Raw genomic sequence first — 17,239 nt, forward strand, 5'->3', positions numbered from 1 at the left:
ACAAAAAAAATTCGGATTTTTTCCCTACTTGACTGCTGTTCCAAGGTAAAGCTTCATTTGAAAAGGATGAACTGACTCCCTTGTTGCAGCCTCTAGAACATGTATGTGACTTTGAATGTTGGTGGGTTTTATTGCACTTCAGAAGAAAAATATAAGACTTGTTCTTAAATGCTTCCTTTGTGACTCAAAATATGGGGTAATAAGTAAAAATTGTTACACTCCTATTTTGACAGAGGTTGTAGCATACACATTAAATGTAGGGAAAATGCCTCTGGAGATGATGTCGTCTACAAGTACACTTTGAACAAAGATCTTGTGCTCTCTCAATACAGACATAAACAGGAGGATGTGGGAGTGTAAAAATAGCTTAAAATTTATTATATTTCCTGTGCAGAAATAGGAGTCCAGTACGCCTTTACTAAGTCTCTAGTGAGAAGCAGATGTAAAAGCTGAGATAGTCTGCAGACAACCTTGAGGGTAAGACTTTCTACTCAAGGTTTCAAACTTAAGCTCTGCAGTATCTTTTTTTTTTAAAAAAAAAAAAGTAAATATTGGATCCTGAAAAGATCATTCAGGCTGTTTAAGCTAAAAGCTTAAACTATTTAACATCAGATAGAGTAAGTTAGGTACTGCAAACGTGGCTAAGAGCTGGAAGTAATGCCTGCCTCTCTGCAGACTAGATAACAAGCTTATCTAAATCCAGCTCATTAGGGAACAGGAAAAAAAGGATACTTTGACCAACTATCAATACCCAGGACTTCATATCGCGTGCACACACCCCCACCCCTTCAGAGTTTTTAAATGGCAGTTGGTGGCATAATAACCTAGTGATTGTAGCATAAGGGAAACAAAACTCTAACCTCTATTGAAGAGTCTTTAATTCAACATCTTGTGTGCCAGGCTGGTGCTTCACTTAGCTGAAGCTGAGACACTTTATGGATAAGGACTTGATCCAGGAAAGACCAACAACAGAACCTGATAAGAAGGAATTATTATGGAGTGGGAAAGTCTTCAGGTTTGATCTTTGCTTACAATAAATCTTTGTCCAATGGAAATCTTACTACAGTTCTTGTAGTTGGGATATGCAGCTTCTATCCTGTCATTACAAGCCTTAACGTATTGAAGAGTTCATGTAAATTGCTCGTACCTTTAATAGTAGAAGTAGCTCTTTGAAAGCAGTCCTACTGGTTTGCTGGTTCTGGTCACACAAGGTCCTCCTTCTATTGTGCCTCTGTAGAGAGTAGGAAAATAAGGATTGGCCCAATGTTCATTCCATGGGTTAATTCCTGGTTTCTGCAATGTAATTCAATCCCTTGGTCAGGTGTTCTGTATCCAAAGAGTGAACATATATTAACTGAGATACAGAGTCAAAAGATACATGGCATCTGTACTTCAGAATGAAGAAATCTTCCAAGATCTGCCTGTTTCTCTATATGGCTAAAAGTTTGCAAGTCAAAGTATACATATCAGTAATTTACTCCTGACATCTGATTGCCAAAATTATCAGAGCTTTTGCAAAGATTGCACATTTCTGACCAACTTTTTATAGGTTGGGTGAGCCAAGCTTAATTGTTCTCCTCCTTTATATTGTATCAACAACATTCTGTCACCAGGAGCAGGAAAAGATTACTTCTCTTTCAGTCTGCCTGTAACTGTATGTACCTGCCCTTTTCACCCTGCTATGGAAATGTGTTCCATAACTAATCTGGAGAACACGTCATCTGTGTACTGCCTTTTCATCTCAGAGTTGAGTTACTGTAAGGGCTTGAGTTGCTCTCTAAGGAGTAGCCCTTTTTGAAAAGGGAACTGAAGAAAATATTGGTTATGTTTTTTTCAAGTCTTGCCTCAAATATATTCTTGACTGCCCATAGTTAAACAGTCTGTCTTACGATGCCAATAATTTGACTGGCTTCCACATTTGTTTTTGAAACCAAGGAATGTGCTTGTTGTATGGTTAAATGGAATGGGTATTTAGCAGTTTCATTTTTTGTCCTACATAAGAGCTACATTCTTCCTACTGCTGCATTCTACAATAAATACAGGCATAGGTTCTCTAGCTCCAAGATGCTGGGTGAATGAGGGCTTGAAGGTGAGAAATGGTCTGATGATAGTCAGACTTCGGAAATGTGAGCAAGCTCTTCTGAATCTGGAGCACACACTATTCCCAATTGTAATTAAATAATTTTTTAAAAAGCTGATAAGTGTAGTCATCTTCTAAGATTCAGTCCTTCTGTAATACTTGGTTCTTTTGAAAGCCTGTATTTTTAAGGGAAGTTGCTAAACCATATGACACTACGGAGCTCAAAATACCAAGTCCAGTGTTTGAAAACTGAGATATGGCACTGACAGAAGTAATTGTTTGCAGTTGGAAATCCTTTTTGTGACTTAGAAGTAATTAACAGAGGAAAAGCTGGTCAGTGTTCTGTTTGGTAAATTACACTTCAATTAATGCATTGTATTGGACTGATAATTCTTTAAACCTGTGCCAAATGTTTGCTGTGGGGACAGGAGTAGGTTATGTGTGAGTCTCTTTCATCTCTGTCTTTGCAACTCTTAATTAACTGGACAATCTTAATTTACTCGGAGAATTAGCTTCTAGTACATGAATATGTTTTGAAGTTTTCGAGCTCAAGCCTGTAAGGAATATCACAGTTAAGTCGTATAACTGATCTTGTTCTAGTGAATGAAAGTAATAATTTGATGTTGAAAATTATCAGGGTATGTCTTCAGTGCTATGGTGTTACATGGAAGCAGAGCTGGACAGTCTTTTGGAAGCATATAGTTTTAACTTGTGTCATAGCATCACTGATATTAACTGTATGAGGTACAATTGAAGCTCAAACTGTTGAGTTCCAGTGTCATTATTTGAATCTTAAAACACTCCCTTTCTTTGTTGTCCTGAAAATAAAGGAATAAGAACTTAGTTTTTAAGCTGTGTAGAAGAGAACTACTGGGGGTTTCCTAATAGTTCTGTGACCACCAATTCCTCAAATCACAGGAGAATTCCCTCTTTCAACTGAAAATTAAAATTTTGGCAATATATGTTGGTAAAGGGAAAAAATCAGTCCGTATTGTTTTAAAAGTAAGGGATAAATTTCTCAAGTTTTGTTTGCCATGGAGCTATTTGTGAATTCTGGTATTTATAGGTTTTCCTTTTTTTGTAGGACACTGGATGTGTTCCTTTCTGCCTGTGGGTTTTTTTAAGCTGCCTCACTATGAAGAGTAGCCTGTCAGAAGCTCTGCGGGGATTATTTTGACTGCTCAATTTATGTGCTGCCTCATGCCTGGCAACAGAATTCTTTATAAGCTACCATAAACTTTCTGACACTTAGTTATCTTTATGGTATTTGTTTTTTTACTCATTTTGTATACTTTGCTTTTCAGATATGTCTTAACCTGTGGATGGGCTGTTGTTAACAGTCTATTGTGACCTGTGTTGGGGAGCATACATCACCTAAAATCCCTGTTGCTGTCTCTTCTGTGCTTTCTATGTTTTTTGCTAAGCAAAGTCAAGCACAGGCAAAGATGATGTGTGCAACGTGATTTTAAATATGCTTCATATCTATAAAATGGTGTTGGGTATATAGGCTAGGTGGAGTTAGCCGTAGATGTAATTTAGAGAAAGCCTTTGAGTTGAAATAACCTGCATGTTAAGTTGTGAAATCTACATTTATCTGGGTTTTAGAAAATGCTGTGTAAGCTGCCAATCACAGAGGAGATGAAATGGCATCTCAGGCCACCCCAGCTGGTCACCTTGGTGGTATCCTTGGGAGGAGAGTTGTCTGACTGGAGCAAGGCAGAGAACTGGAGTACAGGTTTATTGGCTCGGCAGCCACGGGTTGTGCAGGATTTCAGGAAAGGCTTTGACCTGTTTCCCTCTGGATCTCAGCCTTGAGTCCTCCCTGTTACCTGCTTGTGAAGACTTACAGCCAGCTCTGACACAGGGCTTTCCTGGGCTATGAGTGGCAGTCTGGCTTTGATGGTGGCAAAGACTGGAAAATTATTTAAGATAACTTGAAGCCTGTACGTAGAAGCTGCTGTACCTGGCAATAATTAGCTGGTTTGCTACAAGATTTTAGCAAACAGTCTTGCATGGAATATGCTGAATCTCTCTGTAAAACCTATTAACTCCCTCAGCAAGTTTGCGGACAGTGCTAAACTGAGCAGTGCAGCGAACATGCTGGAGGGAAAGGATTGCTGCCCAGAGGGACTTTGAAAGGTTTGAGACGTGGCCTGTATGAACCTCGTGAAGTTCAACAAGGCCAAGTGCACAGGCCTGCACATGGGTCGGGGCAACCCCAAGCACAAATACAGGCTGGGCGGAGAATGGATTGAGAGCAGCCCTGGGGAGTAGGGCTTGAGGGTGCTGGTGGATGAAAAGCTCAACGTGGCCCGACAGTGTGCACCTGCAGCCCAGAAAACCAACAGTGTCCTGGGCTGAATCAAAAGCAGTGTGGCCAGCAGGTCAAGGGAGGTGATTCTGCCCGTCAGCTCTCATGAGACCCCACCTGGAGTACTGCATTCAGCTCTGGGTCCTCCATCATTAGAAGGCCATGGACCTGCTCGAGAGAGCCCAGATGAAGGCCATGAAGGTGATCAGAGGGCTGGAGCACCTCTCCTAGGAAGAAAGGCTGAGAGAATTGGGGTTGTTCAGCCTGGAGAAAAGATGGCTCCAGGGAGACCTTAGAGCAGCCTGCCTGTACCTAGAGGGGTCTACAAGGAAGCTGGAGTGGGACTTTTTACAAGGGCATGTGGTGAAAGGACAGGGGGGAATGGATTTAAATGAAAAGAGGGGAAATGTAGATTAGATGTTAGGATGAAATTCTTTGAGGGTGCTGAAGTGCTGGACCAGGTGCTGTAGAGAAGTTGTGAGTGTTCCATCCATGGGACAGTGTTCCTGGCCAGGTTGGAAGGGGCTTTGAGCAGCCTGGTCTAGTGGAAGGTGTCCCTGCCCATGGCAGGGGAGTTGGAACTAGGTGGTCTTTAAGGTCCTTTCCAACCCAAACCATTCTGTGATTCTGAATTACTGGCTTAATCATTCTCTTCTGAGAACATAGCCATTAATAAATTTCTCAGAAGTATTCTTCCTTGAAGCTCCAATGAGTGCAAAACTTGGAGGCTTGGGGAGCAGTGGCTGTGATTCTGCCTGTTGAAACGGGTATGCCAGAGAAAAATTAACACTGTGCGATTCACAGCAGACTTTGCATCTTTATGGTTAACGCTTTTCTTAAGCATGAATTTTGTATGGTGAACAAGATTTAATCAGGTGCTGTACTTCAGAGTTTAATTCCACCTTCTCCCTAAATAAGTCATGAAGTCAGTGATGGTTGCTAAATGGATAGGTGAAGTGTCCCTAACTTCCTGGACTTTTGTAGGACACTGGATGTGTTGCTTTGTGCCTTTTTTTTTTTGTAGCTGCCTTACTATGAAGAGTAACCTGTCAGAAGCTCTGCAGGGATTATTTTGACTGCTCAATTTATGTGCTGTTACATGTCTGGCAACAGAATTCGTTACAAGCTATCATAAGCCTTCTGACACTTAGTTATCTTTATGGATACTAGTAGGTACCCACAGGTTATAGGGATATATATATATCAATATAACAATGGATATGTACAGGTAGGTTTATTGTCTGCTTCCTTCTGTTGAATTCATCATCCTACAAAGCTATGCCAACGCAGCGTGTGGAGGGCAAGCAAGGATATCTCCTGAGAATGAGCTTACTATTCTGTTGTTCACCTGCTATTTTCATTAGCCTGTCAAAGAAGAAGTGTTAATTTACTCCACAAAGGTCTATTGAAGTAAAGAAAATTAATTTTTGAACAAATATTGACTGAAAACTAAGGTAGCAGCTAATTTAGTTTTTCTCAGCTCTGTTATTTATACTACAGGAGATCCATTATTTAAAAAGGAATAAAGTTCAGGTTTTGTCAACAAAAGCAGATTAATCTAGGTCACATGTAAGGAATTGTTGCCTTGAAAGCTGGGAAGATCTTCCAAAGGGACCACGTCTGCAGCTTTCTGTGTGTGCCCCTGCTTCAGCACCCCTTGTCCTTTCGATGTGCAGTGCTGCCCAGTCGCTCCTGGCGAGCGTGCCCGTGCAGCAGCCCCTTTCCTCTCTAGTTCCTCCCGTCGCATCAGACTATGTTACATAGTTCCTGTGCATGTGGATGCTTCCATGATCCCTCCAGTCCACTGTCCCTACTGCTGTTCTGCCAGATTGACTTTTCCCATATGGAAGTAGTGTGCAGCTGTAGTTGCTGGCACTTGCTTCCCTTTCTCACCTGAAGGCCAGTCGGCAGGAATGGGCTGTCGGGGAGGAATTACAGCAGGGGAGATGCTGAGCAGCCAGGAGAGGCAGCGGTGCAGAGCAGTGTGGGACCGGAGGGGCAGAACGATCTCCAGCAGACATAGTTACTGCTTTCAGTAAAACAAAATCCTGCATGCTATGCCAGGTAGTTATGAGGAAGTTTAAACACTGAAATTTGGCATCATGGTGATATATATGTTCATTGGTCCAGTGGAAGTGTAACCCAGTTTTTCCGTTTAATGAAATGATCAGTTGTGCCTGGGGGGAGAAAACCCCAAAACCAACCCATTCTCTGGTACTGAATAGGAAGCTTTTCATAGTATAATATAGCAGGGCAGGAGGAAGTATTTTTGTTGATTGTTGAAGGAAACCACATGTTGCAATTGCATAATTGGTCACTCAGCTGACAGAACTTTCAAATACTGTTATTGGGATGTAGGCAGGGGCAGTGCTGCTCTGCTCAGCAACTTACCGAGCAGCACATGAGGATAAGACGTTGTGCCTGCCATTCAGAAATTTTTAACTGAATTGTTAAATTCATACGGTTGCTTGGCAAAAGGACTGTCAATGAATAGACTGAAACAGGGTAGTGGAACTGTTGCTAAAGCGAAGGCTATGCTTTAGCAAAGTGTATAAGGCTTTTTGGATGTTTGTTAGATTTCCTTTTCTGCAAGAGAGAGTAGTAGTACTTCATACAACATTTGCAGGGGAAAAAAACCAAACCACCAGACTCAAAACCACCTTAATTTCCCAAGCACCTGCTTATTTTAGATGCTGCCTTGACACAAACTGGCAAAAAATATTTTTGACTAACGTTACTCTCTTTTGTTTTTACTTCTGAGTGCTCTGTTGCAACTATTTGCTTCAGTGTAGCTTTGAATAGGAGCCCTTGATTTTATTTGTCAACTAAATTTTGCATGGTAACTTGGAGACCTTGCCTTCTCTTCTCCTAGCTGCTGTTCAGGTTGCAAGTTTTTCTTTTGCAGACAGGGCAGGAGGGAGTGGGTAGTATGTGATAGTTTTCACTGTAACTAAAATCATTACCCAGCCTCGATATTGTGTAGCTCTTCCCCTTCCCTCCACCCTTCCCATGGTGGAACAAATCAGTAATACTATGGCCTTTGTGATTAGAAATTTCACTGCAAAGCAGAATATTTTTTGTTAAATGCCTGTTAATCAGGATTATCTGATGTAAGAGCTGCTGCTGATAGCTGATTAAATACAAATTAATGCTGAATACTTCATGCATCTCAGCTGGATCTGCAATGACATGACAGGGATTTTATATTTCTGAAACAAGTTTATGCTAAAAACAGATGCATTGCAGAATGTGCTTGACTTTTTTTGTAAAAGCAGAAAGAGAACTGCTGTACAAAATGGAAGATCACTCCTTAAAAGAAACCTTGAGATGTGATGTATTGGCAGGGTGGAATCATGACACTGGAAACAATACCTGAAGTAAGAGCAACAGTGGTTTTACCGGAGACGGGTTGAGTGACAACACTCGAGTATTTGAATTGAATTGAAATAGAAGCAGCCTACAAAGCCCCAAGTGGAAGAGGCTTATGAACCTTTCGCAACAACAGAAAAGTGGCAGTTTTGGCCAGTTCATCCAGTTACTGCATCAAAAAAAGTAGACAGTTTGCTTTATAAACCTACCCCAAAGAAAACACCCTTGGAATGCTTGCAGTAGATCTCAGTACCACATTTCCCTAGGAAATGCAGTTCTGTCTGGCCATACATATATATGCTAGTTTTCAAAACAAGAAACTTAGTTTTGAATTAGATCTAAGTAATTCTAGACTAAGTTCAGAAAGGTAAAAAACTGCCATTGGCCAAATTTGGCTTTAACTGATGAAAACTGTAGCAGTGAATCATTTTTAGCTGTGTGCAATATATATGACACTGTAAATAAATCTTGAATCCAGACCTACTTTTTTCTGGTGCAACTATGTGTAACTTGGCTCAGTAATGCAGAGATGTAATGCTCTATTTTTTTTTGTGCAGTAACTATGTGTAACTTCTCAGTAATTCTCAGATGCAGTGCTCTATTTCTGATGCTTGTGATCATGGATAGCTAATTGCCTTACTGACTCACAGAAGAGTTTGTAAGGATACCTCTATTTGCTGGTAATGTCACTTCCATAAAATCACAACTGTTTATAAAATCAGCATGTTTTATTTGCATTCCTAAAGAATTATGTAGGTTCCTTGACACTACAGGTTTAACTTTGGTTTACTCCAGCATTGGCTTATATAATTGAAATACTGTGTATCATTTATGTTTAATGAGATTTTTCTATTTGTTCAGATTCTGAAGACAAGCTGCTGCATCGGTAATCTGAGGGAATTCTCTAAGACTGCAAGAAGATTCTACCAACTGGTAAACGATTCTACCAACTGGTAAACACTTCCTTAGGTGTCTTTGCTTGTGGAATGTTTCTTTGTTTTCCATAGTATTTTAGGCCAAGGAGTACAAGGTATTTTGATCTACTGAAAGCAAGTAGTAGTTCATGCAATGTTACTGGTTTTTTGGTTTAGGTTGTTTTGGGTTTTTTTAATTAACTAGCTTACCAGATAAAAGGCTTAGTAGCAGTGGATAACATGGGTATTTAAATAGGAATACGAAGTGATTGAATTCCTTCTCTCACAGTAGGAGTAAAAAGACTAGCCTCTTTGCTGTAGTGGGATGTTAAACATTGTCTGTTTGCCTTTTCAACTGGTAATACAATGTGTCTGTACCTCTTACTATATAAAGACTATTTGAAGTGTGGTAGTGCAAACATTAAAACTTCAAATCTGATACTGCAGAGCCTGGAGAGATAGAAAAAAAGGAAGCTTTAACAAAATCTGGGTTAGAAGTTGAATGTGGCTAAGCATGCTAATATTAGTGTTCAGGTGCTTTGGAAGATGTCATTAAAGTGCTTGTAATTATTCTGTGGTGTTTGAGGCCTAATTTTCAGTGAAAACAATGTATGATAATAAAACTAAGGATGTATTGTGATTCACAGGTATAGATCATCAGTGAAGAGCTACGACGACTTTTGGGCTGGTAAACAGCTACTAAGTCATTGAGCTACAGTATTAGAAGGCAATCATAAGGGAACATGAGAATTTAGGATGTCTGAGTGTGTCTTGACATAGCTAAAGCGTACGTGTGTTGGTAATAGGTACCAGATGTACAGCTCACCTCTCAAATATTTGATTTTTGTAAATGAAATAGTAGTCTTTGATATGGGGGAAGACATCCATAAAGTTGTAAACTAAGTATGCATTCAGTTTTCCTCTGTGATTATACTTTACTATATACCCTCTATAAAGCTTGAATCCTTGCCTTACTATTTACTGCTACGATTTGAGGTACAGGGCTAAGTAAACTCATGTCAGGAAGGGATTCTTAGCCTGTAATGGGGTGATGCAGCTGGATCCAAGGATGAACATGGAAAGAAGCAGCATCCTAGCCAGTAAGGAAACATTAAGCATTTACAACCCAAATATTTACAGAAGCTTTGTTAATCTTCACATGCCAGTTAATTTGTCGAAATTTTATAAGTAACGGAGTGTAACTTCGTGAAGTAGTGTTGTGTAGCTGTTGCTAATAACAAGGGTTCATAGAGAATATTAAAATACTTTGTTCTGTTACTCTGCTGCTCTGCTGAACCTAGATCAATGGTAGGAAAGTTTTGAAGACTGGTAGTGGTCAATAATGTGCATCTGTCAGAAATGACATTGTGATAACAGCGTTTGACTTCATGTAGTCATTTTTCCTATAAAGATGACATTTATAGTACATCTATTTGTGAGTGATAATTTAAAGGGCTTTGTTGCCTTGGCTTTAAAATAGCAGCTCCTGAAACTAAAACATGTGAGCCTCCTTCCCAAATACCCAGTTTGAAAATGCATGTCCCTCCATATACAGGAGAAAGAACCTGTGGTGTGTATGGTATGTCACAATTTGAGGTACCAAAGCACTGGATTATCAACATGTTTTGAACCACATTGTAACTATCTGGTAGTAATTTTTAGGTTAACCCCTTGGATTATTCTGATCACATATGGTATGAATAAATAATATATGTCTGTCACTAAATCCGAGTGCATAGCTTGCACTGTACAGAAGAATATAAAGCTTGTTAGCCTAGTAGTGAGGGGTCCTCTGTCGGTTTCCCTACTTCAGTTTCCCTTCCCACCCCATCATCCCTCCTCTCTCTCTGAGAGCGAAGTTTAACAGGATCACTGCGCTGAGAAAGCAGCTCTTGGTCTGCAACTGTGGTGGTTATCTTATCAGCATTTCCTTTAGGACCAAGAAGTGCTTTTTAGCTCAGGGGTAGTGCTGCGCTAAATCAGGATTTCACTGATTCCAACATTAACCTTCGTCTGAGAATACATGAGCTAAGAGCCTGCTGAGCTGTGCCATGATTTAGGTCTGACCCAGGTTTCAGCTCAAGCTCCCAACTTTGAGAATATGCTGAAAAGTGAATGTGGTGCCCAGACCCCTCATCCCTTGGGGCAGAGTGTATGGGTCTTGTGTGACTGGTACCAAGATAGAAATATTAAACCGGCTGGACTGTGGTGTGGGGCAGACTAGTCTAAATGGTTGTATAGGACATGTATGCCTATTTTATCCAGGTGGTATTTCTTTTGTTTGTAATGTTTCAGCTGTCCATTATCACAGACACTGAAGGACATACAACACCTTCAGTGTTTGCCCTATTTTTCTTGTATTAGCTTTTCTTTTTCATTATGTTAACTTTCTTGTATGGGTTATTTTTCCAGCATATCAGTCATTTGGAAAAGATCTTGATAGTTTTCTCCTGCTTTTGCATATAATCTCTGATAATTATTCATTTTTATTTTATAGCTTTATCTCTCATATGCAGCTTGAACTTGTCTGCATGCTTAAAGATTTAAAAATCTTTCCATGCAACTTACAATTGTTCCCCTGTAATTATGATGGGGAGATATTCCAAGCAAGCTGATTTAACATGTTGTAGAGTCCCTGTTCCAGCACTGATACTGCAGTGTTTGTGGATTAACAGGTTTTGCATTTTGTGCTAATTTTAATAAATATGAAAACACCTCCAGTATTATGTTTGCAAAGTGGAAGCAAATGCATACCTGTCATTCTCTTATTAATTTTGAGAACTCTTTGTTGTGGCTAGTATGGCTCTTATGTCAGCCAGACAAATACTACTCTTATATCTTTCAATGTTCTGTTTCCTTGTGGGGAGAATCTTTAAAATCTCTTTGGTAACGATTTCAGCCTTTTAGTGCAAATTGCTTAGTATGTGTTAAACTTGCAAAGAGCAGGAAAGTTTGTTTCTATTTGTCTCCATACCTGTGTACCTACAGAAGTTTAGAAGTGAGGACCTCATTCAGAAGAGATACTGTATTGAGTAAGGCCATAATACATGTGTTAGGGATTTACATATGGCTTTGGCTTTGTCTGGGAAGTTTATGTAAACTCAGATGTACTGCAAGAAGTATAAAGCCAAGTTCTGTTTTGTTTTGACCAGTGCTAAATGTTTCTGCTAGTAAACAAGGGAACAGGTGTTAAAAAATACGCAGCATTTAATGTGTGCTTTCAGAAGGATTTTTTTGTTTGGGCAAGTCTGTTTAACCAGTGTAGAAAGCGGTGAAGTTACAAATGCTTCTGAGCAACTTGAAAAGCTTTCACCGCAGAGCTTACCAGATACCAACAGTAGGGTAATGTGGGAGCCATCAAGGGTGAAAGAATAATCAGTCACAGCGAGGATACTGTAAATACATGAAGAATAATGAATGTCTTTCTGACAACTGAAACCACTTTTACTTCCCATTTGTGCCACAAGTTAAAAACAATCTCCTTTGATAGTGTTGCTCTAAATATATTGCTGTAGGTTTGCCTATAAATTCTGTTTGCAATTCAGTAGGGCTTCTTGAATTGATTTGTCGTCCATATGAAAGTGGGTTTGTTGAAATCATTCTTAGTTTGTGGAGGTTAAGGACTTTCTGTGTTCTTGGCACTCACTGTAAAATAGTTTGGTAGAAATTCTGATTATGTTAGCAATGTTCTACCAGCATGCATTTATTTTGTATTAATGCTGATATCCAAGGCAAGAAAGAAGAATAGCTGACAATTTTTTAAGACAAATAGAGCTGGCTCCTATTTATTTGCTATCTTTTGTCTTAGGGCTTGTTTAATGTGGCTGGCTGCAATAGCATCGGGGTGGATTGAGGGGCTAAAAGCTTTTGTGCAATCCTGTGTGTTTTAAAGTCTAATAGTATGTATTAGCAATGAATGTAAATAATCTCCCTGTCCTGATGCAACATAAAGTGGTATCTTTTCTACCACAGTGGACATAAAATTACTTAAAATTTTCAACGAAGGTAGTAGTAATCTGCAAACGATCAATGACAGGTGTTTTTTTACTGTAATTGAGCAGAATTCAGTGTAGAGCTCTTCCAAAATATCCTTCCTTTACACACAGTAGTCTTACTGCAACAGTTGTTAGAGTAAGTTTAAAAAAAAAGTGAGTTGTGAATCTGGTTTAATGGCTTGTTCAGTAAACTTTTCTGCTTGAGATTTCAGCCCTGCCAATTTGTTTATGAAGGTAAAGCTGCTATTTTTCTCCACCTGTAAATAACTGCTGAGGGCAACATGAGCTGTTTAATTCTGTTTGTCCAATGAACCTTCAATTCAAAGACATTAATTAAAGGGTTGTTTTGACTTTTCAAAAAGTCACTTTTAAACAGACTAGGAAAATATGTAAACTTTTCTCATCACAAAGACATTTGACCTGAAAAGCTGTGCTTGTTGAGACAGGTGATTGGACTTCGTGTGATGTTTTATGTGGTCTGTTATATTAGGTTAATGTCAGAAGTTACTTAGTTCACTTCCTGACTTACAGAAGGACTCTTAAATGCTTGTTAAAGGACATTTGTAGATTGGGGGGGGGGGGGGGGGGTTGTTGGTTATGTTTTTTTAACTTTTTGGGGACTTGGACTATTGACATATAGTCCTTCAGATCTGGTTAATATTCAGCTTACTGCTTCACCATGTAACTGCAGTTTTATTATTTAGAATCAGAATATCTCAAGTTGGAAGGGACCCATCAGGATCATCAAGTCCAACTCCCTGCTGCTTGCAGGACTACCTAAAACTAAACCGTATGATTAAGAGCATCATCCAGACGCTCCATGAACTCTTGACAGGCTTGGTGCCATGACCACTTCCCTTGGGAGCCTGTTCCAGTGACTGACCACTCTCTCTCAGTGAAGAACCTTTTCTTCTTGTCTCATCTGAACTTCCCCTGATGCAGCTTGCCTCCTTTTAGCTCATTGTGGAATTTAATTTTGGAACTTACTGAGCAGAAATAGTGTGCAGCTGTTGAGACTCGGTATGATTGAATTACAATGCAGGAATTAAGACTTTATTACATGTCTCCTGACCTTTCGGATTCATTTTTTTTCCTGACTGTTGGAGTACACTGTTGTGTGAGTACACACAATGGTCCCTGGGAGCTGGGCCCAGACACTTCCATGTTAGGTCTCTTACGTTTGCTACCCTGTATTCTGTATTTTTTGTGCATGCTTCCAATTAAATGCTACCCAATAAACATTTTTCCCCCTTCTCCTTTCTCCTCCTTCTTTTAATTTATCTGAAGCAAGTCATCACAGATCTCATTCTGTGTAGGTGGCACCCAAGGCACTCCTGGGCAAGCTGGACGCGCTTTCAAGAGTCTCAGTGCTATATGACTGTTACTGGGGCCAGAGCAGAGCTCCCCCAATCTTCTAGGCAGAAATTACTGCTTGTCCCAAGGCTGTGTCATGGAGTCACTCTTGCACTTGTATGGAGTCACCTCCTGACTTGTATGGAGGAGCTGCCTCTGCTGAGACTTGCTTAGTGGAGCTGTACTAGGGACTTTCGGTGGCAGGAGTTAAAGCAAACTCCTTGGGTATCCCCTGTAACCTGCTCAGCCCTTGAGTCTCTGAGAAGTGTATGGCAAAACATGCTGCTGTTGGTTTCCATAGGAAGGGCTTTTCAGGCTATTTAAAAGCTAATCTGTGTTCTGAAATCTGGAATAAATTGCCTCTGAGCAGCAGAGATGCTGTCTGTGATACTTCTGTAGCTGTAGCATAAGCAGCTTTTTTTAATTTATTTTTTTTTTTTTAATTCTACAGTTTTAACTATCAGAGCATTAACTGGGGCTTCAGCTCCCAATTTCTAATACTCTTAAGGAAGCAGTTTATGGTTAGAACTTGCTAAAACCAGTAAAAAGATGTTTTAGGTGGTAAATTAGTCTTCTCTGGCTGGTTTCCTTTCAGGATTGAAGTTCTCTCTGACCTAATGTAGTCCCAAGAAAAGTGATTTACCCTAAGCATAGAAATCTAGAGTATAAGAAATAATGACTCCTCTGTTTAAGTGTCACTGAATAGGGCTATGGGGTCTTGGGGTTGCTCAGAGCTGATAGCACACTACTAATAATGCTGAATGGGAAAGCCCTTTTGACCTTTCTTCTCTTACTGTTTTTATTATGCAAGTGGATGAGTGTTGCGGCAAACTTCCTGGGATGGGGTATGGTTTCATTTCTGTTATGCTATATTGAGTCAGAACTCTTAGTCTTAAACTCTGCCATATTCCTAAGAAATTATATCATGTGTATAGCTTAGATAAAAAAGCTGTTGAATCACTTGGTTGGTATTCAGGAGCACTTCACAACTGGGTGTTAACAGCCTAACATCAAAGGAAGCATCAACTACAGAAAAATAGCAATGCTAAGTAGTCATAGGGAAATTCAACATGCAATAGACAGCAAATGGCAGTATCATTTCAAGTTGTAAAGGTATGCAGTATATCTTAGGAATACTTAAGTACTTTTTTGAGGAGTGAAAGCCTGAATGCTAGAGAGTTCTTCAAAATTCTGCTCATGTTATATGCCAGTAGTAAATCACTTCAGGGTGTAGATTTATAAAGGTTCAGAAGAAATACAGGAGATAATATGCCACCAGAAATAGCAAATTCAGTTGTTTGAATAATTGACTGCTGGACACAGGACTTGCTTCAATAATTCTTGCAGGCTTTTTTTTTTCCTCCCCCTCTCCCCTCTTTGCAGTAAAAGAGGAAGTTGTGTAGCCTGGACTAAAATATCACAGTTCTACCCACCACCAAAAAAGCAACCACCACAAACAAAAAAAACGCCCAAAACCAACCCTAAATTAAACAACCCAAGAAGTCACATCTCTGTTTTCTTAAAAGTCCTTAGTTGTCTTCTGGTTACCCAAAACTAAGTATTCTCACTTGCTTTGAGAAGTGAAAAAGTTTATTTGGAAGCATTTAAACTAACTTTCTGATTTGGTTAAAAAAATCCCTTGTATTTGGTTTTCAACTTGCAGCTTTTTTTTTTTCCTATGGAAAGCTTTGAGATGCAAAAATTAGGATTATGGTAGTTCCATTTTACTGTTTCCACTAAGCCAAAGTAATGGTTTGTTGTGGAAAACATGCCTGTAAGTGGATGAAGTAGAAATTTTCATGCTGTATATTAGTTTGTATGTGTAAACATTTTCTTATGCCATACAAGCTTCTCAATGATCTGTGGTTTTCCCTTTTTTTTTTTTTGTTAGTTTTTAAAAGGGGTTTTTGTATATAACCTTGTCTTCCCCTTGTTAATCTATAGTGCAGCATCTAAAGTTCCTTGAAATATTTTCTTCAAAGCAGACCTGATGGCTCTTTGCTGTATTCCTCTTGAAGCCAAATCTTTAGGCTAAGCTTTAGAGAAACTGAAACAGTGCTTTGTGGACCTCACTTGGAGTATGCTGAGTAAATAGTTGCACTTCTACCTTAGCACGTGGAACTGAGAGTGCCGCTAGGTGTTTGGATGTGTAGTATGAAGAGCTGTATGCCAGTACAGTAGAATGAGTTATATTGGCATAAATGCATTTTAATATGTGACTAAAGGACAGAAAATGTAATGCATGCTCTTGGCAGGTGTCGTAACACAGGTTGAGAACTGTCAAGAAAGCTTTCATGTTAGATCACCATTTCTATTATTAAATTATAAACGTAAAACATGGGTTTGAGCATAGCAACTAATACAAGATACTATAAGACAGCAATGAGAAATTATGTAGGATAGGGAAAGGATTAATATGACACATAGACTTTTAAGGTACAGTTAACATTCAAAATGAATGGAGAAGAAAGATTAGAGCTGAAGCTTTCTACCGCCAGAAGTCAAAAAGGTGGTTTTATAGCAGGCAACCAGCAGACTTGCTTTCTTACAAAGAACTGAGGCCGCTTTGCACTAGTGATAGACTACCTTTGCATAGACTTAATCTAATGTTTATCATAAAGATATAGAAGAATCTTCTTTTTGAATCACTGATGCTATCCTTGGAGTTTCCATCCATTTAGCATTGAACCATGGGTTCATCTGCAGATGCTCTGAAACTTCCTTTGAAACATGATCGTAGCTATGATTTATTTTTTATAGTTGAGCCATCTTTGTTACTAAAGTAAAAAAATCAAGTTTTATTACTAAACATTTCTTAACGTTCTTTTTTTTATTACCCACAAGATGTGGGATGTATTTGACTTGTGATTCTGTTTTGGACTGGGCTTGTTTTTAATATGTGCTTCGAAGAGTAACTAGGTCTTGGAGTGGTTTCCTGAAACTTAATTTCAAGTCTGTAAATGAAGCAAGAGAGCAGGAGTGTCTAAAAATTGCCGGAGCAGTGTAGTGTTTGAGCTAGGTCCTGTGCTGTTCAGCAGTATGCAGAGGGCAGTTAAGATTCATGGACTGAGAACATCTGTGCTGTAGTCTACCTCTGGCTCACGCAGAGTTCAAGTTGGTGATGCTTACCAAGGGAAATACTAGTGCGAGCTTGCACTTCAAACAAATAATTTAAACATTTGGTCTGTGAAGGCAGCAAAGCGGATTCTGATCCAAA

The 17,239-nt window shown here is 39.4% G+C and overlaps 1 protein-coding gene across 8 annotated transcripts in view; it reads left to right on the forward strand.

Annotated features, from left to right (window-relative positions):
• CYRIB (CYFIP related Rac1 interactor B) overlaps window positions 1-17,239 on the forward strand; it is a 98,953-nt gene that overhangs the window by 47,329 nt on the left and 34,385 nt on the right. For 4 of the 8 annotated variants that reach the window (XM_037379241.1, XM_037379237.1, XM_037379235.1 and 1 more), the window contains exon 2: window positions 8,622-8,693. Coding sequence is in view for 2 of the 8 variants with exons in the window: in XM_037379235.1 (XP_037235132.1) it covers window positions 8,622-8,693 (72 nt within the window). In the remaining 6 variants the exon portion in view is untranslated. Of the gene's footprint in view, window positions 1-8,621; window positions 8,714-17,239 lie in introns of all 8 variants that reach the window. The other 4 variants (XM_037379234.1, XM_037379240.1, XM_037379236.1 and 1 more) reach the window with 1 other exon arrangement.

Source organism: Falco rusticolus, chromosome 3 (genome assembly GCF_015220075.1).
Source record: "Falco rusticolus isolate bFalRus1 chromosome 3, bFalRus1.pri, whole genome shotgun sequence".
Lineage (NCBI taxonomy): Eukaryota > Metazoa > Chordata > Aves > Falconiformes > Falconidae > Falco > Falco rusticolus.